Raw genomic sequence first — 23,280 nt, 5'->3', positions numbered from 1 at the left:
CTTCTTATAACTCTAAGATGTCCTGTATATACTCTTCTGCTACTTTGGTTCCTTAATATCTTACATGAGCTATTAATGGCCATGTTATTATTCCATTATAAGGATATGCCGTGATTTATTTGATCATTCATTCAACACGTTTATTGAATTCGTACTGTGTGTCAGGTGTCAGCCTTTGTGTAAGGTGCCGAGATTAGAGCAGTGAACAAGACTGTCCCAATTGTCATGGAATTGATATTTGCTGGTTGGGGAGGTACATGGGGTGGGGAAGGTGCTCTAGGAAGGTGATCTTTAAAGACACCTGCAGGAAGTGAGAGAGGAGGCCACATGAAGACCTGAGGGAGGCACATTCTAGGGAAGAGCCAGTGCAGAGGCCCTGAGGGGAGCCTGTGCTTGGTGTGTTCAAAGATCATTGAGGAGGGGCTGGGCGCGGGGGCTCACGCCTGTAATTCCAACACTTTGGGAGGCTAAAGTGGGCAGATCACTCGAGGTCAGGAGTCCGAGACCAGCCTGGGCAACAAATTAAAACCCTATCTCTACTAAAAACACAAAAATTAGCCAGGCGTGGTCTGGTGTACCTGTGGTCCCAGCTACTTGGGAGGCTGAGGTGGGAGGATGACTTGAGCCTGGGAGGCAGAGGTTGCAGTGAGCCAAGATCACGCCACTGCACTCTAGCCTGGGTGACACAGCCAGACCCTGTCTCAAAAAAAAAAAAAAAAAAAAAAAGGAATATTGAGAAGGTGAATGTGGGATGGAAGAGATGAAAGAAGAGGGAGGAATGGTGGGACCTGAGGTTGCAGATGTATCTAAGTCGGATCGTGAAGGGCTGGGAGATTGTTGGATGGATGGGAAACTTCTGCAGGCCACGAGGGTCCTTTCTTGTCATATATTACGTGTTTCCCCCTGATTTTATATCATTGTAAACAGTGCTACAATGAAGGGTATCATACCCTTCTGTAACTTTTTGATAGAATGAAATTCTAGAAGTTCAACTGTTAGGACACAGGATGGGCACACTACTACAGTTTTTGATAGAGAAGGCTAAATTCTCTTCCAAAACAGTTGTTTGATTTTCCACTCTCAGTGACAGTATATGAGAAGGACCATTTCTCTCAACCGTGGATATTATTAGTATTGTAGTCTTTGTCAGTCAGACAGGTAAAAGCTGGCAACAGTTAGTTCATTTTGATTTCTTTATAGATTGGTGAGTTTGAACATTGTTTTCTGTTTTTATGGAACATTTGTATTTCTTCTGTAAGTGGACTTTTATTAGTGTGTTACATTCCTTTTTGTTATAAGTAATAGGAAACTAGATGCTTTCATAGTCTGTAGGTGTGACGATTGGACCTTCACGCTCATGGGTGAGATGCGCCTCTCTCCAGCCTTGTTAGGATCTTGGGACATGACCCATCTAACATGAAAAGAAAAAAGAAAAAAAATTTTTTAAATAAAGGCGAAAAATTAAGGAATAGGAAATCACTGAGTAGCTTAAACAGAAACATGACATTTGCTGGAAGAATACTGGTTACTTTTTGGAATCTAAAGTGGAGGTGAACAGCTAAGCCCCAGGAGGAAGGAGAGCCTGGCCAGCCAGCCCTTAGGCCTCAGCAGCCAGGGACTGGTGAACATTTTCTGTGCGATTCAGCTCCACACTCCCAGATACTGTTTTGTTTTGTTTTGTTTTGTTTGAGGCGGAGTTTCACTTTTGTTGTCCAGGCTGGAGTGCAATGGCGTGATCTTGACTCACTGCAACCTCTACTTCCCAGGTTCAAGTGATTTTCCTGCTTCAGCCTCCTGAGTAGCTAGAACTACAGGCACAGGCCACCCTATCTGGCTAAGTTTTTGTATTTTTAGTAGAGATGGGGTTTCACCATGTTGGCCAGGGTGGTCTCGAACTCCTGACCTCAGGTGATCCACCTGCCTCAGCCTCACTGGGATCACAGGTTTGAGCCACTGTGCTCGGCCCCAGATTCTTTCTTTATTAGTTTAAAATTCCAGATGACAGCGTTGGCGCCAGGCAGGATGAGCTTCGGTTAGAGTTCCAGGGTTGCACAGTACAGGTTTGGGTGCTGGGGGCCTACTCCTGTGCTGCATTTCCCTGAGAAAGCTGCATCGGGAGCAGACACATCATGTATCTGCTGTTTCCTTTTTAAATTGGTTTGTTCACTTTTTTTTTTAATTAATTTTTTTTTTTTTTTTTTTCCTGCCTCAGCCTCCTGAGTAGCTGGGATTATAGGCAGGCGCCCGCCACCATGCCTGGCTAATTTTTTGTATTTTTTAGTAGAGACAGGGTTTCACTGTGTTGGCCAGGATGGTCTTGATCTCCTGAGCTTATGATCTACCCGCTTCGGCCTCCCAAACTGCGGGGATTACAGGCGTGAGCCACTGTGCCCGGCCAGTTTGTTCACTTTTTAATTGATTTGTAAGAGCTCTTTGCATATTACAGAATAGAACTTTTTGTCATTTGTGTTTAATTTTTTTTTTCTTCTTTTTTTGGGACAGGCTCTTGCTCTGTTGCCCAGGCTGGAGTGCAGTGGTGCAAAACATAGCTCACTGCAGCCTTGACCTCCTGGGCCAAGCGATGCTCCTGCCTTAGCCTCCCGTGTAGCTGGGACCACAACAGGGCCCCACCATTTCTGGCTAGTATTTTAGTTTTTTGTAGAGAAAGGGTCTCACTTTGTTGCCTAGGCTGCTCTCAAACTCCTGGCCTCAAGTGATCGGCCTGCCTCGGCTTCCTAAAGTGTTGGGATGACAGGTGTGAGCCACCATGCCCGCCTAAATAGTTTTATTCTAACCATTATGCTGCCTTTTGCCACGTGGAAGTTTCATAGTTGTAGCTAATCATATCTGCCATATTTTCCTTTGTGGCTTCTAGATTTTTTGCCATGCTTAAAAAGACTTTCTTCCCCAAGATGATAAGCTACTCACCCATATTTCCTTCTAGTATTTTTGTCATTTATCCTTTATGTTTAAATTTTCTATACATGGAGGCTGGGTGCAGTGGCTCATGCCTGTAATCCCGGCACTTTGGGAGGCCAAGAGGGGCAGATCACTTGAGGTCAGGAATTCGAGACCAGTCTGGCCAATGTAGTGAAACCCTATCTCTACTGAAAATACAGAAATGAGCTGGGCATGGTGGCTCACGACTGTAATCTCAGGTACTCGGGAGGCTGATGCAGGAGAATTGCTTGAATCCGGGAGGTGGAGGTTGCAGTGAGCCAAGATCGTGCCATTGCACTCCAGCCTGGGTGACAGCGAGACTCTGTCTAAAAAAGAAAGACAAAGAATTTCTATACATGTAGCATTTATTTTGATGTAAGGCATGAGGCATCTGGTAAGGAATCTAGGTTTAATTTCCTAAAAATGGCCAATTTTTTTGCCAAGGTCCATTCTTTTTTTCTCTACTGATTTGAAATGCCATATTTCCTATATCAGATATTTATTAAAGCTTGATTAAATTAATTCTGGAGCTATTTTGCAATAATAAATTTTGGTGATTTAAGAAGTCTATCTAATGTCTGTTTTCTTTTCTTTTTTTTTTTTTTTTGAGACAGAGTCTCCCTCTATCGCCCAGGCTGGAGTGCAGTGCCGTGATCTCAGCTCACTGCAACCTGTGCCTCCCAGGTTCAAGCGAGTCTTCTGCCTCAGCTTCCCGAGTAGTTGGGACTACAGGCGTGTGCCACCATGCCTGGCTAACTTTCGTATTTTTAGTAGAGAAGGGGTTTTACCATATTGGCCAGGCTGGTCTCAAACTCCTTACCTCGTGATCTGCCTGCCTCGGCCTCCCAAAGTGCTGTGATTACAGGCATGAGCCACTGTGCCCGGCCTGTTTTTTGAGATGGAGTCTCACTTTGTCGCCAGGTTGGAGTGCAGTGGTGCGATCTTGGCTCACTGCAACCTCCGACTCCTCGGTTCAAGGGAATCTCCTGTCTCAGCCTCCTGAGTAGCTGGGACTACAGGCGCACGCCACCACACCTGGCTAATTTTTGTATTTTTAGTAGAGATGGGGTTTCACCATGTTGGCCAGGATGGTCTTGATCTCCTGACCTCAGGTGATCCGCTGGCCTCGGCCTCCCAAAGTGCTGGGATTACAGGTGTGAGCCATGACGCCTGGCCAATAAATCCATCTAATGTCTTAAACACTAAAACTTGTTTTTATTTTTTTACTATTGAGGAAGTATCTGAGATGACATAAAAAATCCCCCTTAAGGTGGAATATTTTCTGACATGAAGGCTACCTTTTCAGCATTTATGAAAACAGGATTGAAGGGAGTGATGTGACAGAGTGGCCCAGGAAAAGTCTTGGCAGTGTAGAATTACTTAATTCCATACCTACCTTACACAATTGGCATATTTGATTTTCTTATTTCTCACTATAAATTCTTTTTTTTTGGTTTGTTTTTGAGATGGGAGTCTCACTCTGTTGCCCAGGCTGGAGTGCAGTGGTGCAATCTCGGCTCACTGCAACTTCTACCTTCCAGGTTCAAGCAATTCTCCTGCCTCAGACTCCTGAGTAGCTGGGATTACAGGTGCCCGCCACCACACCTGGCTAATTTCTGTATTTTTGGTAGAGATAGGGTTTCTATCTGGCCACCTTGTTGGCCAGTTGCTCTGGAACTCCTGATCTCAAGTGATCCACACACCTCGGCCTCCCAAAGTGCAGGGACTGCAGGCGTGAGCCACTGCGCCAAGCCGATAGTACTTTTCATTCAGGGCATTGTTGCAGGAGTGTGTTAATAAATGAGAACTTTTCTTAGCAATTAATGTTTTTTTTTTTTTTTTTTTTTTTTTGAGGCGGAGTCTCGCTCTGTCGCCCGGACTGGAGTGCAGTGGCCAGATCTCAGCTCACTGCAAGCTCCGCCTCCCGGGTTCCCGCCATTCTCCTGCCTCAGCCTCCCGAGTAGCTGGGACTACAGGCGCCCGCCACCTCGCCCGGCTAGTTTTTGTATTTTTAGTAGAGACGGGGTTTCACCGTATTAGCCAGGATGGTCTCGATCTCCTGACCTCGTGATCCGCCCGTCTCGGCCTCCCAAAGTGCTGGGATTACAGGCTTGAGCCACCGCGCCCGGCCAGCAATTAATGTTTAAGAAATGAAAATTTGCTTGTGAAAATTTACATGTGTGTTTCAGTTGAGGTAATTAGGGAGTGGGACACCTGTAAATCCGTTTGTATCGTGTACAATAAACATTGCACACTTCTCTCCCCTTCCTCTCCAGGAACTTTAATGGAATTGGGTATCTCCCCAATTGTAACATCTGGTTTGATTATGCAGTTGTTAGCTGGAGCCAAAATCATTGAAGTGGGAGATACACCGAAAGATAGAGCTTTATTCAATGGAGCCCAGAAACGTGAGCATTAACGCAGTTCAAGAGCGTTTTCCAAGTTTGAGACTGCTTGCGGTAAAGATGTTTTCTCGGGCTTTCCTTGTTGTTGGTGGTAAGCGTGCTCTCCTTTCCCCCACTTCTCGTCAGTGTTTGGTATGATCATTACCATCGGGCAAGCCATTGTGTATGTCATGACGGGGATGTACGGGGACCCTGCGGAAATGGGTGCCGGGATCTGTCTCCTTATCATTATTCAGGTAAGAAATCCTGTATTTTCCTATGCAGATAACAAAACAGTTTGATTCCTTTTTTCTTTTCTAACAGTTCTTTAGGGATTGACTTGTTCATTTTTTTACCGTTGAATTATTTGATTATAGTATCTTGATCACTGAAGTGATATGTGTACATTTTTAAAAAAATCTTCTATGACCATGATGTGTTCAAATTGTGTTGATGTGAAAAATTCAAATTTATTCTAAGAGCTTCATAACTGCACAATACCAAGAATTATGGATCAACTGTATTGATTCTTGAGATGCACATTTGTCACATTGTGATGTCTCTGGAATCAGGATGTTTCTGTACAGTAAATAGTGCAGTCCGCCAGGAGACTTGCAGTCCGCCAGGAGACAGTGGTGTTGTCACTGCCCGCGCGTATGTCAGCTTGTTCATGTCGTCCTGGTGTTAGTTGGCTGAGTGCGTTCTTACAGAACGGCTGTTTGAGTTCAGTTGCTGTCTAAAGGTGTTCAGAAAATCTGCTGTGATGTGTTACTGAAATGAAGGTTATTGTTTAAATATAGAAGGGCAAGCTAGATGACAAATATCTGCCTCGAGGTCTAAAATACCTTTTTGTAAGTAGAAAATTAAAATTCGTTGTAATAAGGTATTGTGTCACAAGTTAATTGGCAGTATTCTTTTCTTAGTAGTACACAAAATAATGTTTTAAATGGTAATATCTTAGAGTCAGTGAAACACTATTTATACACACATAAATATGTTCTATGGGTTTTTTAAATGGATGCTTGGGAATGGAATTTTTTTTTCTTTTTTTTTTTTTGGTGAGATGGAGTCTCACTCTGTCGCCCAGGCTGGAGTGCAGTGGCCGGATCTCAGCTCACTGCAAGCTCCGCCTCCCGGGTTCACGCCATTCTCCTGCCTTGGCCTCCCCAGTAGTTGGGACTACAGGCGCCCGCCACCACGCCCGGCTAATTTTGTGTGTGTGTGTGTGTGTGTGTATTTTTAGTAGAGACGGGGTTTCACCGTGTTAAGCAGGATGGTCTTGATCTCCTGACCTCGTGATCCGCCCGCCTCGGCCTCCCAAAGTGCTGGGATTACAGGCGTGAACCACTTGGGAATGGAATTTTTAAAGGTCAACATAATTATCAGTGTCCTAAGTATCTTTTTTTTTTTTTTTCCTTGAGATTTAGTATCACTCTGTTGCCCGGGCTAGAGTGTAGTGGCATGATCTCAGCTCACTGCAACCTCCGTCTCCTCTCCCGTGTTCAAGCAATTCTCCTGCCTCAGCCTCCTGAGTAGCTGGGATTACAGGTGCCAACGACCACGCCCAGCTCATTTTTTGTATTTTTGGTAGAGATGGGGTTTCACCATTTGGCCAGGCTGGTCTTGAACTCCTGACCTCGTGATTTGCCCACCTCAGCCTCCCAATGTGCTGGGATTACAGACGTGAGCCACCACGCCCAGCCCTAAGTATCTTAAAGTATGTTAAGTTTAGAAGATATTTTTCTGTTGTACAATCCTTAAAAACCATTTAGATAAATTACCCAAGAACAGATTGTACGTAAGTTATCTTTCTTGTGTTTTGAAAAGAAGTTTGTTTAAGTTAATAAACAGTGGGTATCTGAGGCCAGGCACAGTGGCTCATGTCTGTAATCCCAGCACTTTGGGAGGCTGATAGGGGCAGATCACGAGGTCAGGAGATTGAGACCATCCTGGCTAACATGGTGAAACCCCGTCTCTACTAAAAATACAAAAAAATTAGCTGGTGTAGTGGCGGGTGCCTGTCGTCCCAGCTACTCGGGAGGCTGAGGCAGGATAATGGCGTGAACCCGGGAGGCGGAGCTTGCAGTGAGCCGAGATCGCGCCACGGCACTCCAGCCTGGACAACTGAGTGAGACTCTGTCTCCAAAAAAAAAGAAAAAAATGGGTATCTGGAGTCCTGATTTTCTTGGAAATGCCTCCTCTTTTTCACTTTATGGAATTCAGATTAGTTTAGGAAATTTTTTCTTTTTTTTTTGAGACAGAGTCTCGCTGTGTCGCCAGGCTGAAGTACAGTGAGTGGTGGCCTGATCTCGGCCCACTGCAACCTCCCTTTCCTCGGTTCAAGCGATTCTCCTCCCTCAGTCTCCTGTGTAGCTGGGACTACAGGTGCCACCACGCCTGGCTAATTTTTCTATTTTTAGTAGAGATGAGATTTTACCATGTTGGCTAGGATGGTCTCGGTCTCTTGACCTCTTGATCCGCCTGCCTTGGCCTTCCAAAGTGCTGGGCTTACATGTGTGAGCCACCGTGCCCAGCCAGGAATTTTTTTCTGTCAGTTCAAAAGATCAAGATCAAGCAAAATAATCTCAAGTACCAGTTTATTAGTATATGCATTGAGAGAAGTCTGACGGTCTCAGACTGGGGTGGTTGAGCATCCTGTTTTTTTGTTTCTGTTTTTGAGATGGAGTTTCACTCTTGTTGCCCAGGCTGGAGTGCAGTGGCGCGATCTTGGCTCACTGCAACCTCCACCTCCTGGGTTCGAGCGATTCTCCTGCCTCAGCCTCCTGAGTAGCTGGGATTACAGGCATACATCACCAGGCCCGGCTAATTTTGTATTTTTTAAGTAGAGACAGGGTTTCTCCATGTTGGTCAGGCTGGTCTTGAACTCCCGACCTCAGGTGATCCACCCGCCTCACCCTTCCAAAGTGCTGGGATTGCAGAGCATTCTGTTTTTTAAATTAGAAACGTTATGTAGGAAGCAAAATATAAGATTATTTAATGAATGTAATTTATATCCACGAAAGTTATACTGTTCAAGTATTTATTTAGCATTAACAATAAACTGACTTTAATGAGATGGAACTGTTTTGTCATTTGACTAGGGCAGGAATTTTTTTTTTTTTTGGAGACGGAGTCCTGCTGTGTCTTCCACACTGGAGTGCAATGGTGCAATCTCGGCTCACTGCACCCTCTGCCTCCCAGGTTCAAGCAGTTCTGCCTCAGCCTCCCAAGTAGCTGGGATTACAGGGGCCTGCCACCATATCCAGCTAGTTTTGTATTTTTAGTAGAGATGGGGTTTTGCCACGTTGGCCAGGCTGGTCTTGAGCTCCTGACCTCAGGTGATCCACCTACCTCGGCCTTCCGAAATGCTGGGATTACAGGTGTGAGCTACCACGCCTGGTCTGGGGCAGGAATTTTTAATGAATGATCAAGTTCTTTGGAAGCTTTCTGATCCCCAGTGTGTTCTCATTTGGTAGAAGACACGTTTTCTTAAAGAATAACTGTCAGGTGTGGTGGCTCACACCTGTAATCCCAGCACTTTGGGAGGCCGAGGAGGGCGGATCACTTGAGGTCAGGTGTTTGAGACCAGTCTGGCCAACATGGTGAAACCCTGTCTCTACTTAAAACACAAAAATTGGCTGGGTGCAGTGGCTCACACCTGTAATCCCAGCACTTTGGGAGGCCGAGGCAGGTGGATCACGAGGTCAGGAGGTCGAGACCATCGTGTCCAACATGGTGAAACCTTGTCTCTACTAAAAATACAAAAATCAGCTAGGCGTGGTGGTGCATGCCTGTAATCTCAGCTACTCAGGAGGCTGAGGCAGAACCTAGGAGGCAGAGGTGGCAGTGAGCTGAGATTGTGCCACTGCACTGCAGCCTGGCAACAGAGCCGGACTCCGTCTCAAAAAGTAAAATAAAATAACACCACCAAAATTGGCCAGGCATGGCAGTGCATGCCTGTAATCCATCTACTAGGGAGGCTGAGGCAGGAGAATTGCTTGAACCTGGGAGTTGGAGGTTGCAGTGTGCCGAGGTCACACCACTGCTCTCCAGTCTCAGCAACAGAGTGAGATCTGTCTCTAAAAAATATAAAAGATTAACTTTGTCTTTATTTCTCCATTTACAAATCACTTGATTGGCAAATTTACAGCCCTTGGGAATTAGGGAAAGAGGCGCATTGGGTGGGGAGAGAAGACACTCTGGAGTCTGATTTTAGGACCTTTCAGTGCTTGGGGTTTCTCTTCATATGCTTTAGACATCGTTGAGGGTATGGACAGGCCAATTGTTGCCTTCAGTTTTATTTCTTTATAGCACTTTATTTATGCAATCCAGAGTTTAGAATAATCTTGATTTTTAAAAGACACTTAGAACTGGCATGTAGCTCGTAGAACATTATACATCAAGAAAATGTCTCTAGTATCTTACCTAAGGATATATTCCGATTCCTAAGGGATCTCCACTGCGTGATTCTCAGCTAGCTAGCTATAGGATTGACTTCCTACGGAGTCAGTTATGGATTTAAATGGATATGAAATAGTGAAGCTATTTTGATGTTTATTTTCAGTAGTCAGAAATCGGAAGTTGTTACAGTCCAAGAATGAAACAAGTGAAGTGGATGTACACTACTCATCTACATGAATTCTGATATACAAATATGTGTGTTACGGTGAATTCTTCTGTGTTAACGTGGAAAGAGATAGGTCACGTTTGATTATAGGTGGGCAGTGACCAATTTGTGTCTTTGCAAGGCATCGCTACGATTGAAAATGTGTGGCTACACTGGAGAGCTATGATTGGATCAGTGTGTTTCAGCCAGACGCGTAGGTTTTGAAACCTGTTTGCATGCGTTGTGGAGGGTATTTCTCACCGTATTTGTTCATGTTTTCATTCGCATGGTTAGTGTTTTTCAGCTAGTGAGTTTAGAAATCTAAATAGCAGGTCTTGATTAAATAAACATTTTAAAAAACTATTAGAGAATATCAGTGTGCATGGCATGTAATAAAGGTAAGTATGTTTTGACATACTTAAAAGGTAGTTTGACAAAACTAAGTTGTGTGTAGGTGCCATGCAGGGTTAAAATATGTTAAGTGCCATGTCTATACCAGCTCATCATACATGTCCATTCCCCGTGCACATGCGGTTAGGGTTCAGGTCCCATCACTGTAGACACTGCTGCCACTTCCTGGGTTCCTATCCCTTTTCACAGGATTCATGATATGTGCTGTCTTTTATTCCCTTAATTATAGGAACTGTCTCATTTCTTTATCATTTCTTCTTCCCTTTGGAAAAACCCGAGTTGAATTTTCACAGGACAGATATGAATGACTGTGTTGTCCGACGGTCCCTGTTCTGAACAGGGGTCTGGAGAACGAGTGGTTTCAGAGCTGCTGCTCACAGGACAGATATGAATGACTCTGTAGTCCGATGGTCCCTGTTCTGAACAGGGGTCTGGAGAACGAGTGGTTTCAGAGCTGCTGTTCACAGGACAGAAATGAATGACTGTGTTGTCCGATGGTCCCTGTTCTGAACAGGGGTCTGGAGAACGAGTGGTTTCAGAGCTGCTGTGGGACTCTGGAGAGCTCATTTCTCAGGCCCATCACGACGCTGTCCGGTGGCTGATGTTCATGGACAGCTGTTATTTCCTGCATAGGATGGGTTTCTCGATTTATGATGGGGAGTATCTGTTCACTCATGACATGATTGTGCTTAAATAGAATCGGTAGTAAGTCCTAACCTCTACATTATTTTGTCAAAATGTCAAACTTGGTTTTCAAGCAGTAAAGGATTAGCATGATCTCTCTTAGAAGTTTGGAGAATCGTACCCTTTCTCCTGTCCATTGAAACTCAGACTAAAAGACTGTAAATAGACAAGTTAGGCTCTGTCCAACTATTGAAATGGCAGTTAAGGAAACAACAACACTGTGTAAGGTAAGCATGCCTAAAAGGGTCTCTTGTGGTTAGTGTGGTCACTCTTCCAGCAGGTGATATTGGATAAAGTGGGTACAAAATGAGGGTGGGCGGCTTGAGAACCGGGAGGAATGGAAGTGACTTCCTCACTTCTGCCAGAGGGTGTCTTTAAAGTGGGGACGTGTGTGAGGTTGGGGGCATGGAAGCATGTTTTCTTCCTGTCTTGATTAGGTTATTCCAGTGCAGGGAAGGGGTCAGATGACTGAGGAGGTCACTTGAAAGGCCAGGGATTGTTTTTCATTAATGCATGCTTTTACAGGAATGTCTTCTCCAAGAAGCAAGTTCAGAATTTTCAATATCCCATACATTAAAGTTAGTATGCTTTCATTTTTAAAAACATGATGAGCTTAACCATAACTGTCTGCAAATTTACATTCAATCTTTGTCACTATGTGTATAGAATGCATTTTTACATTGTTGCTGGAGTACATATTTGAGTCCATATTTGTGTTGTTTTTTACTCTGTACACATTGTATAGAATATACATATATATAATACATATATAATGCTTTTTTCAAAGGATCAGCACAGCCCTTAGACTGACCCTTTGATGGCAGTGTACATTTCCATCTTGCTATTATACCAGAATTCATCTGGCTTTTTACTTCCTTGGAGGTATTTGGGATGTTTTCAGTTTCTTGCTGTCATAAATTCTAGAATACTGTGATCACTTTTTTGTTTCAGTGTGTTTTTCAAACAGGCTTTATTTAAACATTGCAAAAGAAACTATTCAGATAAGTGTAAATAGACTTTAAAGTTGAAATGTCTGCTTTATAACGCAACAGTATTTCCAGTCCTCTTACTGTTCTGGATTGGCCTGAGTAAATGAAAGCAGGCCAGAAAGGCAGTTGGTCATCGTAGTGAAATTGCAACGGTCAGGCCTTAATATTCAAAACGCCCCTAGCTTGGAAATAGCCAATGGTGTTCCTCTCCCCCTTTCTTGAGTTTGTTCTTGCTTCTGCTTACTTGCATTTCTTTCCCCACAGTTGTTTGTTGCTGGTTTGATTGTGCTGCTGTTAGATGAGCTGCTACAGAAGGGTTACGGCTTGGGGTCTGGGATTTCCCTCTTTATTGCCACCAACATCTGTGAGACCATTGTCTGGAAGGCCTTTAGTCCCACTACCATTAACACTGGCAGAGGTACATCGCACAGTGACTGCAACTGCACGCGTTTTGCTGGATGTGTGCTGGAAAAAAACCCATCGTGTCGCAGTACATGCCTAGAGCCATTCTGGTTTGCTCTCCTAGGGGATAAGGAATGCGAATTCTTCAAAACTTAATAAGCAGAGATTTGTGGAATAAGCAACACTACCTCAGAGAGAATAGTATCCAAATTTTAGCCTCTGCTCATTTAAAATTTCAGTGGTTGCAAACAGATTTTTAAAATTTCGTTTGTTAACCTTGCTTAAGGCATTGCTGCAGAAGTCATTTATTTGACTGATTTCAGCATCCGTAGGGGGATAACAAGGTAGTGGATTTTAGATTTTTCAAATGAAAAGACTTGTTCATTGAATCCACCTGGAGCACTCCTACTTTGCTGCTCTTCTAATTGGCTTTGTAATAGCACCGAAGTTTTGAAATATTTCATTCTCTCTTTCCCCTTCCTCATCTCCACTTCTAACAGATACTGTCCTAAGTGGTTAATACCTAAACTCCGATCCCAGCCTTAAGAAAATTGTAATGATTATTAATGTTCTTGGTGCAGTAAACTTCAAGGCAGGCTTGATAGAGTGACATCTATCTCTTAATTCTGACATCTCTGCTCTGCTTTGCTGCTTTTTTATTTTTTCTAAAAATACTCTCTTCCTTCCCTAAAGTAAAGGAGAGGCAAATCTCTGTGAATGAAATTTTGCTTTGGTAAATTTTACATTGTATGTTTTCATCAAGAATAGTCTCTTGAGAAAACTTCAGATTTATGCTATAAAAAGATAGATTTGCCTCAGTGATCTAAATATTTGTAGAACTTGCTCACATGGCTGTATCATAAAGCAAACATTGGAGAATTCTTTTGACTCATATTTTCTGCTGTATACTGGACTTTCACAGTTATTTGTTTGAGCTTTGGGACAGCTTTGGACAATGAGTCCACAGGTCATGTCTGTCTTGATTTTACAGGTACTGAGTTCGAGGGCGCAGTCATAGCTCTGTTCCATTTGTTGGCCACCAGGACAGACAAAGTCCGAGCTTTACGGGAGGCTTTTTATCGGCAGAACTTACCCAATCTCATGAACCTCATTGCTACAGTTTTTGTGTTTGCTGTTGTTATATATTTCCAAGTAAGTATAATCTTTTCACCAAAGTAAGTGGGATGTAGATTTTCACTGTGCTCTGGAAGAGAATGCCATCTGACATGCTAGTGTTTGACAAGTCAGAGTTTAAGATCAGGGGAAATACAATTTTGCAATTCGAGTCTCCAGACTCTGATTTTAGGGTGTGAGATATTGGAGTCTCGGTACTTTTTGGTTTTTGTTTTGGCCCATCAGCAGGAAGCAGACTCTCGACACTTTAAAAGGCAGAACGTCTTTGTTAGCATTGTCTTTGCTGTTTTTTTTTCCTGAGACAGAGTTTTGCTCTTGTTGCCCAGGCTGGAGTGCGGTGGCTTAGCTCACTCCAACCTCCAGCTCCTGGGTTCGAGTGATACTCCTGCCTCAGCTTCCTGAATAGCTGAGATTACAGGCACGTGCCACCACACCTGGCTAGTTTTTTATTTTTTATTTTTTATGTTTTTTGAGATGGAGTCTTGCTCTGTCGCCAGGCTGGAGTAGGGTGGTGCAATCTCGGCTCACTGCAACCTCCACCTCCCGGATTCAAGCGATTCCCCTGCCTCCGCTTTCTGAATAGCTGGGACTACAGGTGCCCGCCACCACGCCTGGCTAATTTTTTGTATTTTGGTAGAGATGGGATTTCACCACATTGCCCAGGATGGTCTTGATCTCCTGACCTCAGGATCCGCCTGCCTCGGCCTCCCAAAGTGCTGGGATTACAGGCGTGAGCCCCCCCGCCCGGCCCGCAGTGTCTTTTCATCCTCCCCACTGTTCTTTGTTTTCCCTCTCTGGTCTCTGTTCTTTTCTTAATGTGTCTAGTTCCCCCACTTACTCTTGGTTTCCTTTTTTAGGGATTTCGCGTTGACTTGCCCATTAAATCGGCCCGCTACCGAGGACAGTACAGCAGCTACCCCATCAAACTCTTCTACACCTCCAACATCCCCATCATCCTCCAGTCGGCCTTGGTGTCAAACCTGTATGTTATTTCCCAGATGCTGTCTGTTCGATTTAGTGGCAACTTTTTAGTAAATTTACTAGGACAGTGGGCCGTGAGTATTATGTTTATTTATATTATTTAAAGTTGATTATAATTTGTATTTCATGGTTGTATTTTTAACGGAATGAGGTCGACATTGGAGCATTTGCTATAATATTTTCAGATTCACTTACCTGTATAGCACAGTTTAGTACCTATCTGGAAGAACTGGTAAGTGTTGCAGAAGTTAAGATTGCCCAAGTGCTTTTTATTATTTTGCTGTCTAGGAAGCACTTTCACATCTCATTTGAATGACCTTTTAAGCTCAAATTGTGGTTGATTTCAGAAAAGTAATTTCCTATTTTGTCATCTTATTCCAGTATTGTCTATAATAATGTTTTCTAAAAAATGCTCTTTGCTGTCTGGGTGCAGTGGCTCACTCCCGTAATCCCAGCACTTTGGGAGGCTGAGGTGGGTGGATCACCTGAGGTCAGGAGTTCGAGACCAGCCTGGCCAACATGGTGAAACCCCATCTCTACTAAAAATACAAATATTAGCCAGGCATGGTGGCAGATGCCTGTAGTCCCAACCATTCAGGAGGCCAAGACAGGAGAATTGCTTGAACCCGGGAGATGGAGGTTGCAGTGAGCCGAGATCATGCTGCTGCAGTCCAGCCTGGGTGACAGAACGAGACTGTCTCCAAAAACTAAAAATAAAAAATGCTATTTGTGCTGCTAACATATGAGATACTGGACTCATCCTATCCTTTCCTATCTCCCACCCTGCCTCCAGGCCTCCTCCATTTTTCAAGGTCTGAATGGCAGTAAACCAGCTTGTGATGAGCTGGGCTAGAGACAGGCATGCTGTTAACTAGATGGTAGAGACAGCGGTGCTGCTAGTAATATAATCCTGTACATTCTCATATACATCCCCCTTGTCATAATTTTTTCTAAAGCAGTCCAGCCACTTTGTTATTGAAGTGTGAGTTACTGTGGGACTGAATTTTCATAGGTTTAAATTCTGTCACCTAACAAAGGGGCATTTTCCCTCTTAAAATTACAGATTTTAGCCAGGAGTGTTGGCTCTCATCTGTAATCCCAGCACTTCGGGAGACCAAGTAGAGAGGATAGCTTAAAGGCCAGGAGTTGGAGACCTGTCTGGGCAACATAGCGAGACCCCATCTCTACAAAAGAATTTAAAAACTAGCTGGGTACAGTGTTACGTGCCTGTAGTCCTATCTTCTCAGGAGGCTGAGGTGGGAGGATCGCTTGAGCCCAGGAGTTTGAAGCTACAGTGAGCTATGATCATACCACTGCATGCCAGCCTGGGTGACAGAGTGAGACCGTGTCTCAAAAACAACAGAATTTTAAAAGACGAATGTCCTTTATTCTTTGCCACAGTATGTAATTCTAGAATTTACACCCCACCAAAGAATAGTATTTTCTTGTACAGTTATTCTTGCAATATGGTGTTTATTCTGTGCATTTGTCTTCATATACTATCTTTTTCATTATACCTCTGCTTTTTCATTGTACCTTTCTGCTTTGACTGAATGCCATTTAAAGAAATAGCTTTTTTTTTTTTTTTTTAAGAGAGTAAGACAGTAACTCTTACATATCAGTTGAAGGGAATAGGATTTCCTTTATTCATAATACTTCTTTTCCATTCAATTAACACAAATGTGACCTGTTGTATTCTGGCTAATGTTACAACAAGGACAGGAAAGTTAGAGACAGGAGTAAGAAGAATGCTGTTTCTCTCCTCCTCAGAATAGTCCAGGAGTAGTTATTACTCTGATGAGAATTTCTTAGTGTTAGTGCTTTGAGTAGTTGGTCCTGTACAAATTGTGTTATGACCTTGAGTAAGCTGCTTCTTAATGAGAGAATTATTGGGAGATAGTGCTTTTGATCTGGGATCAGTGATTCCAGGGGCACAGTAAAGAAAGCATTTGGCAGTCATAAATTCAAGAACCAGGTACTGTAATCATTGCAACTAAAAATTGGTTTCTCACCCCCTATCTGTATACCCCAAAACTTTATTTAATATGAGCTAATAATACTGTTCCTATTTCTATAAGACTTTTTAAGTGTGTAGATAAAAATCCAGTTATTATACTTATTAAAAGATTACTCGTTATAATAACATACAAACCACATAAAGTTTAGGCAGCAAGTTAAAGTCTTATGTCAATATTTTAGTTGATTGCATTAATATTTTCATATGGAAGGATCACTCATAGGGATCTGAATATTCTGACTGGATACTCTCATATCTCAGAAATTTTCAGATTTTAAGTATAATCAGAGGTCGATTGCAAATGTAATCATATTCCTGTTTTCAGTAATGGAAGATTTCGTAATATATTACAATTTTTAAAAATGACTCATAGTATTTTCAGTGTCTTGCATGTAATAGGTGCTCATTGTGTAACTTTGAAGGAGTGAAGGTATTAGACACAAAAGGACATTCTGAAGCTACATTGAATGACTAGCTGTACATGCCTTGAACTTAAAACACTGTCATTTCTGAGAAGTTTGAAGTGTCATACAAATGTATTCCTAATTAGGTTGACCACTTGTTCTTTGTACCCCTGTTCTGTAGGATGTCAGTGGGGGAGGACCCGCACGTTCTTACCCAGTTGGAGGCCTGTGTTACTATCTTTCTCCTCCTGAGTCCATGGGTGCCATCTTTGAGGATCCCGTCCATGTCGTTGTTTATATCATCTTCATGTTGGGATCATGCGCATTCTTCTCTAAGACATGGATTGAAGTGTCTGGCTCCTCAGCCAAAGATGTAAGTGTTTGGTTTATTTTAAAATAAAACTCTTGGCGATGCATGGTGGCTCACGTCTGTAATCGTAGCACTTTGTGAGGCTGAGGCAGCTGGATTGCTTGAGCTTAGGAGTTTTGAGACCAGCCTGGACAACATGGCAAGACCCCGTCATGACTAAAAAATGCAAAAAAAAAAAAAAAAAAAAAAAAATTTAGCCGGGCATGGTGGTGCGTGCCTGTGGTCCCAGCTACTTAGGAGGTTGAGACGGAGCATTAACGCTTGAGTCCAGGAGGTGGAGGTTGTGGTGAGCCAAGATTGCACTACTGCACTCCAGCCTGGGTGACAGAGCGAGATCCTATCTCAAAAAAATAAAAAAGGCCGGGTGCAGTGGCTCACGCTTGTAATCCCAGCACTTTGGGAGGCCAAGGTGGGCAGATCACAAGGTTAGGAGATCGAGACTATCCTGGCCAACATGGTGAAACCCCTTCTCTACTAAAAATACAAAAATTAGCTGGGTGTGGCGGCACATGCCTGTAATCCTAGCCACTTAGGAGGCTGAGGCAGGAGAATCGCTTGAACCCGGGAGTTGGAAGTTGCAGTGAGCCGAGATTGTGCCACTGAACTCCAGCCTGGTGACAGAGCTAGACTCCGTCTCCAAAATAAATGAATACATAGATAAATAAAAAATTTTTAAAAAGTAAAATAGGCTGGGTACGCTGGCTCACGCCTGTAATCCCAGCACTTTGGGAGGCTGAGATGGGCAGATCACTAGTTCAGGAGATCAAGACCATCCTGGCTAACACGGTGAAACCCTGTCTCTACTAAAAATACAAAAAATTAGCCCGGCACGGTGGTGGGTGCCTATAGTCCCAGCTACTTGGGTGGCTGAGGCAGGAGAATGGCATGAACCCGGGAGGCGGAGCTTGCAGTGAGCCGAGATCACGCCACTGCACTCCAGCCTAGGAGACAGCAAGACTCCGTCTCAAAAAAAAAAGTAAAAACTTTGTTTTTGGAAAAATTCATATTTAATTGTCAAAACAGTAGTTGATACACTCCTTTATAACTTTAATTTATACATTTTTAATGAGTCAGTGTCACCCCAACGGGCTAAAAGTTGGTTCCCAAAAGGTAAAACATTCTTAGCTGTTACAGTGGTTTGCAACCCTCCTGCAAAACAAAATCTTGTTTGGTAACGGAAGAAGGGTTGAGAAGCACCGGTTTCATATGGTTAACATGGAATGGAGTGGCACTGAAACCTTGGTTGCCTCAGGCTTAATGTGAATAACAGGACAGTGTAACTTTCAGGCTATTGTATGTTCCTTGTTAGTGTGTGGGAAGCACTTTGCATAGAACGTGGTAGATGTAAGCAGTGAAATGTTGGAGGTGGATTTTCAAAGTAGCTTTTCTCTCGGCAGGTGGCTAAACAGCTGAAAGAACAGCAGATGGTAATGAGGGGTCACCGAGATACCTCTATGGTTCATGAGCTTAACAGGTGAGGCCGCTAGATCAACACCTTTATAGGCCTGTGTTTGTGTTTCGGTCTTTCAGCGATGGCTCAATGAGTTTCTTTGTTCAAGTTCATATTTAAAGCCCTTCCATTCAGACAAATGAATCAAAATGTCACACAGAACTTGTTTTCCATGTCAAAACCGACAACTGAATTATTAATTGAAATTGTGGTCACTGCTCTGCTCATCCCAGTGATAAAATCTTGCAGATCAGTGCTGTTCTCAGCCTTGGCTGGCTGCACATAAAATCACCAGAGAACTTTTAAAAAGGATTTCCCAGGAAGTGTGGCTTATTTGGTCTGGGGCGAGTTCCAGACATCAGAGTTTCATTTTTCTGGTAACAGCTTTATTGAGATAAAATTCAGATACCATGTAATTCACTCACTCAAAGTATGTTGTTCAGTGTTTTTTAGTATATTCAGACTTGTACATTCCTAAGTTTGATTTTAAACACATTGTCACCACCCAGAAAGAAACCCTGTACCTAGTAGCCCACCCGCCCACGCACCAGCCCAGGCAGTCCCTTTTAACTTCGTCTCTACAGATGCGCCTCTTCTGCACACTTCATGTAAATGGAATCCTATAATGTGTGTTATTTTGTAAGTGCTGCTTTCGCTTGGCACCATGTTTTCACAGTCCACGTGCTGAATTCTTTTCACGAATAAGATTCGATTGTAGGCTTTTCCACACTTTATCAGTTGATAGAAATGTGGTTGTTTCCACTTTTTATGAAGAATGCTGTTGTGAACATCCTTGTACAGATTTTGCGTGGATGTTTTCATTTCTCAAGGAGTGGAATTGTTGGGTCACATGGTAACTGACTCTGTGTTGAACATTTTGAGGAGCTGCTCAGCTGTCTTCCAGGGTGGCTGCTCCAGTCCACATTCCCACCAGCAGTGTATCAGGTTCCGGCTGCCTGTCCTCGCCAGCACTAGCTCTGGCTTTTTAATTTCAGTCATCCTAGTGGATGTGAAGTGGGGCACAATCACAGCTCACCGCAGCCTCCTCCTCTTGGGCTCAAGCGATCCTCCCCACCTCAGCCTCCAGAGTAGCTTGGGACCACAGGTGTGTGCCCCCAGGGCCAGCCAGCTTTTTTTTTTTTTTCCTGAGATGGGGTCTTACTTTGTTGCCCAGGCTGGAGTGCAGTGGCACCATCTTGGCTCACTCCAACCTCGACGTCCCGGGTTCAAGCGATTCTCCCGTCTCAACTCCCGAGTAGCAGGGATTATAGGCATGCGCCACCATGCTCGGCTACTTTTTGTATTTTTAGTAGAGACAGGGTTTCCTCATGTTGGCCAGGCCAGTCTTGAACTCCTGACCTAATCATCTGCCTGCCTTGGCCTCCCAAAGTGCTGGGATTACAGGCGTGAGCCACCGCGCCTGGTGGGATCCAGATTCCTTCTTTTGTATGGGGGCATTCAGTTGTCCCAGCACCATTTGTTGAAAAGGCACCAGTATTTTTCCTTAAACTTTTTATTTATTTAGAACACAGACTGCAGAATAGTATGATGGATCTCCAGCTCCAGTTGTCATCATCCTGCTGTTCTTGTTTTACCTCTCATCGCCTTTAATCTTTTTTCAGTATTTTAAATTCCATTTTTAAGTTTTCCAGGTTATTCTACCGTGCAGCCAAGGTTGAATTACTTAAGTGGATTCGCAGAATCTTATGACATAAATTTGTTGATACTTACTCTTCATTCCACAAGAGGGAACGAAAGGTTACTCATTTAAAAATCTTAAACATCTTAATATTTAAATCTGTCCAGGAATCTCATCTCCTGTAAGATCATATATTGTCTTTCTTGGCTGTTGACTGGTTTCTGGAAATTAAAGTCAGAGTCTTTGCCTGGATCAGAGCTCCCGTTCCCACGCCGTGTCCTGCACAGCCCTCCATACAGCAGTCTGTTCCGCCTGGAGTTCAGGGAGGCTTTAGACCCAGCTATGGCTGCTGCGCCTCGACCTGTTTTCGTCTCTACTGCTGCCTAACTCGGGGTTCTGTCTCCTAGGTACATCCCCACCGCGGCTGCATTTGGCGGTTTGTGCATCGGTGCCCTGTCGGTGCTGGCCGACTTCCTGGGGGCCATTGGGTCCGGCACTGGAATCCTGCTGGCAGTCACTATTATTTATCAGTATTTTGAAATCTTTGTGAAAGAACAGGCCGAAGTCGGTGGCATGGGTGCTTTGTTTTTCTGAATGTTCAGACTTCATTCTGTGCGCGTGAAAGGGAGAACATCTGGACGGATGGCTTTTGTCAGATGACACTGGTGATTCCCCTTTTCTCCCTTCAGTTTCTTGTTTCAGTGCTAACTGACCCGTCTCTGAAATGGGCACCGAGCTAAGTCTGTGTGCAGCATTAGTACCCGCTGCCTTAAAACTCAAGTTTACATTATTCATTAAAAAACGTACATCTAGTGTTGCCTGTAATGCTGGAAACCAATGTATCTACCTTGCTGTGTTAAATCATGACAGTGAGATGGTGACATGGATTCGTTTTGCACATAACATTCAAAACACTTAATATTGCCCCCACTTGTTTAAAAATAAATGTAGTTCAAATTGCCACTTTCCAGTATTTTTGAGCTTATTTAATGAGTTCTGGAACATTTATATCTAATCTATATTTTAGATAATTACTTTTTATACTTTTTTAACTCATGGTATCCCTACTCCCCACCCCACCTCATTTTTATTTGTCCCTTCTCACAGCAGCCACTTAGCCCACATGGGCAAAATCAAGTCTCCAGTTATTTCTGTCACTAGAAACAACAGCTTCTAAGGCCTCCTCCGCCTCCTCCTCCCTTCCTAGTGACAGCATCATCGTGCTGTTGGCCTGTATTGGCTATGCCTTCTAACTCCAACCAGTCACTTGAGAATACTCTTTCAAGATTCTAGGCCCTGATTCTTTTCTGTTTAAATCCCTAAAGCAAAGATCTAATTCTCAAGCAATGTCTGTAGTTAGTGGGGGTGAACAATGAGTAATTCATGCTAGGAATTTGTGTCTGTTGTTGTACTCACAGCAGCAACATGAGTGTAAACAGTAGACAATAAATTTTATTTAAGAAAACTGATTCAGTTGTGTTGAAAAAAAATAAACAAATCTGATATTAAACATCTTCTAAGATCATTTGTATAAGTTCAGTGTATTTATAAGAAGTCCACCCTGAGATGCCTATAAAAGTCAAATGTAATTACACTTCAAACTTTAATCCTAAATTATTGATGGACAGTGACCAACTTACGGGTAATCATATATGTGACTAACATTTGGGAGGAAACAGGAAAACAGTGATCTCAAAACAATAACCCAGTCTCCATTTAAAAGCGTAGTTCTTGGTAAATCATTTTGAAAACTATGTGCTTTATTTCCCAAAAGATCGAACTTAATTTTTAAAAGACACCCTTTTCAGAAGTATGGGTTTTCATTGCTGTTTAGTTTCTTAAGTGTAGTATGTCTTATGTAGCTTATGCTTGCAAAGCCAAATAATCGCAGGGGCAAGGCAGATACAGGCAGGCAGGATGTTAACAATGGCTCGGAGAGCATCCGCCGAGGGCCTCAGTTACCATAAAAACATCGACCCAGTGTTAGGATGCCCGATTTTTTTTCCTTAAGAAGGTGGAAATATGGCTTTTAATACATAGGAAACCTTCAGTTTTTAAATGCAGGGCAAATAAACATTTTAAAACAGTGCCAGCCAGACTGCCAGTTCTCAAACAGACTTAATTTCCAAAGCACAACGTTTTCATGTTTATAAAAAATAGAAATGGCATTTAGGGATACATCCTAGGATTTGGCTCTCACTTCTAAGTTGCACTCTTAGGAAGAAGGAGAGGATAAGGGTGAGCTGCAGAGGTCATGCCCATGGGGAGTGGCTGGGGAGGAACTGGGCTATGTGGAAAGACTGGGCTGCGCCCACCTACAGATGCCTTCTCTCTCCATTTCTTTTTTTTTTTTTTTTTTTTTGAGACGGAGTCTCGCTCTGTCGCCCGGGCTGGAGTGCAGTGGCCGGATCTCAGCTCACTGCAAGCTCCGCCTCCCGGGTTTACGCCATTCTCCTGCCTCAGCCTCCCAAGTAGCTGGGACTACAGGCGCCCGCCACCTCACCCGGCTAGTTTTTTGTATTTTTTAGTAGAGACGGGGTTTCACAGTGTTAGCCAGGATGGTCTCGATCTCCTGACCTCGTGATCCGCCCATCTCGGCCTCCCACAGTGCTGGGATTACAGGCTTGAGCCACCGCGCCCGGCCCTCTCTCCATTTCAATGATAGCCTGTGGCTTTGAGAGCTAAGGAAGAGTTAGAGCTTTGAAGAATCACAATGCCTGTGATTGAAATCGGGATTTAAAAAAGGGTTAGAGGCATAGGGGAAGGCTACCATTATAGGAAGTAGTTGGATCTTAATTTTCACATGTATAGGGCTAGACAGCTTCATCTATAAAGTTCTGTATTTCCATAATTGTTTTATCTTTAGGAA

At 43.5% G+C, this 23,280-nt stretch overlaps 1 protein-coding gene and 1 non-coding gene across 4 annotated transcripts in view; both read left to right on the top strand.

Moving 5' to 3' along the window:
* SEC61A2 (SEC61 translocon subunit alpha 2) overlaps positions 1-21,922 on the top strand; it is a 41,018-nt gene extending 19,096 nt beyond the window's left edge. The window contains exons 5-12 of one of the 3 annotated variants that reach the window (XR_004436630.1): positions 5,217-5,348; positions 5,472-5,581; positions 12,279-12,432; positions 13,408-13,568; positions 14,408-14,532; positions 17,134-17,325; positions 18,720-18,796; positions 20,819-21,374. Coding sequence is in view for 2 of the 3 variants with exons in the window: in XM_033209213.1 (XP_033065104.1) it covers positions 5,217-5,348; positions 5,472-5,581; positions 12,279-12,432; positions 13,408-13,568; positions 14,408-14,605; positions 17,134-17,325; positions 18,720-18,796; positions 20,819-21,005 (1,211 nt within the window). In the remaining variant the exon portion in view is untranslated. Of the gene's footprint in view, positions 1-5,216; positions 5,349-5,471; positions 5,582-12,278; positions 12,433-13,407; positions 13,569-14,407; positions 14,606-17,133; positions 17,326-18,719; positions 18,797-20,818 lie in introns of all 3 variants that reach the window. The other 2 variants (XM_033209213.1, XM_033209214.1) reach the window with 2 other exon arrangements.
* Positions 1,314-1,417, top strand: LOC117082927. The gene has a single exon (XR_004436849.1). It is a non-coding gene; the product is annotated as a small nucleolar RNA U13 (small nucleolar RNA).
* Positions 21,923-23,280: the final 1,358 nt, after the last annotated feature.

Source organism: Trachypithecus francoisi, unplaced genomic scaffold (genome assembly GCF_009764315.1).
Source record: "Trachypithecus francoisi isolate TF-2019V2 unplaced genomic scaffold, Tfra_2.0 Lachesis_group9, whole genome shotgun sequence".
NCBI classification, from domain to species: domain Eukaryota; kingdom Metazoa; phylum Chordata; class Mammalia; order Primates; family Cercopithecidae; genus Trachypithecus; species Trachypithecus francoisi.
This window is presented reverse-complemented; position numbering and strand designations above follow the sequence as displayed.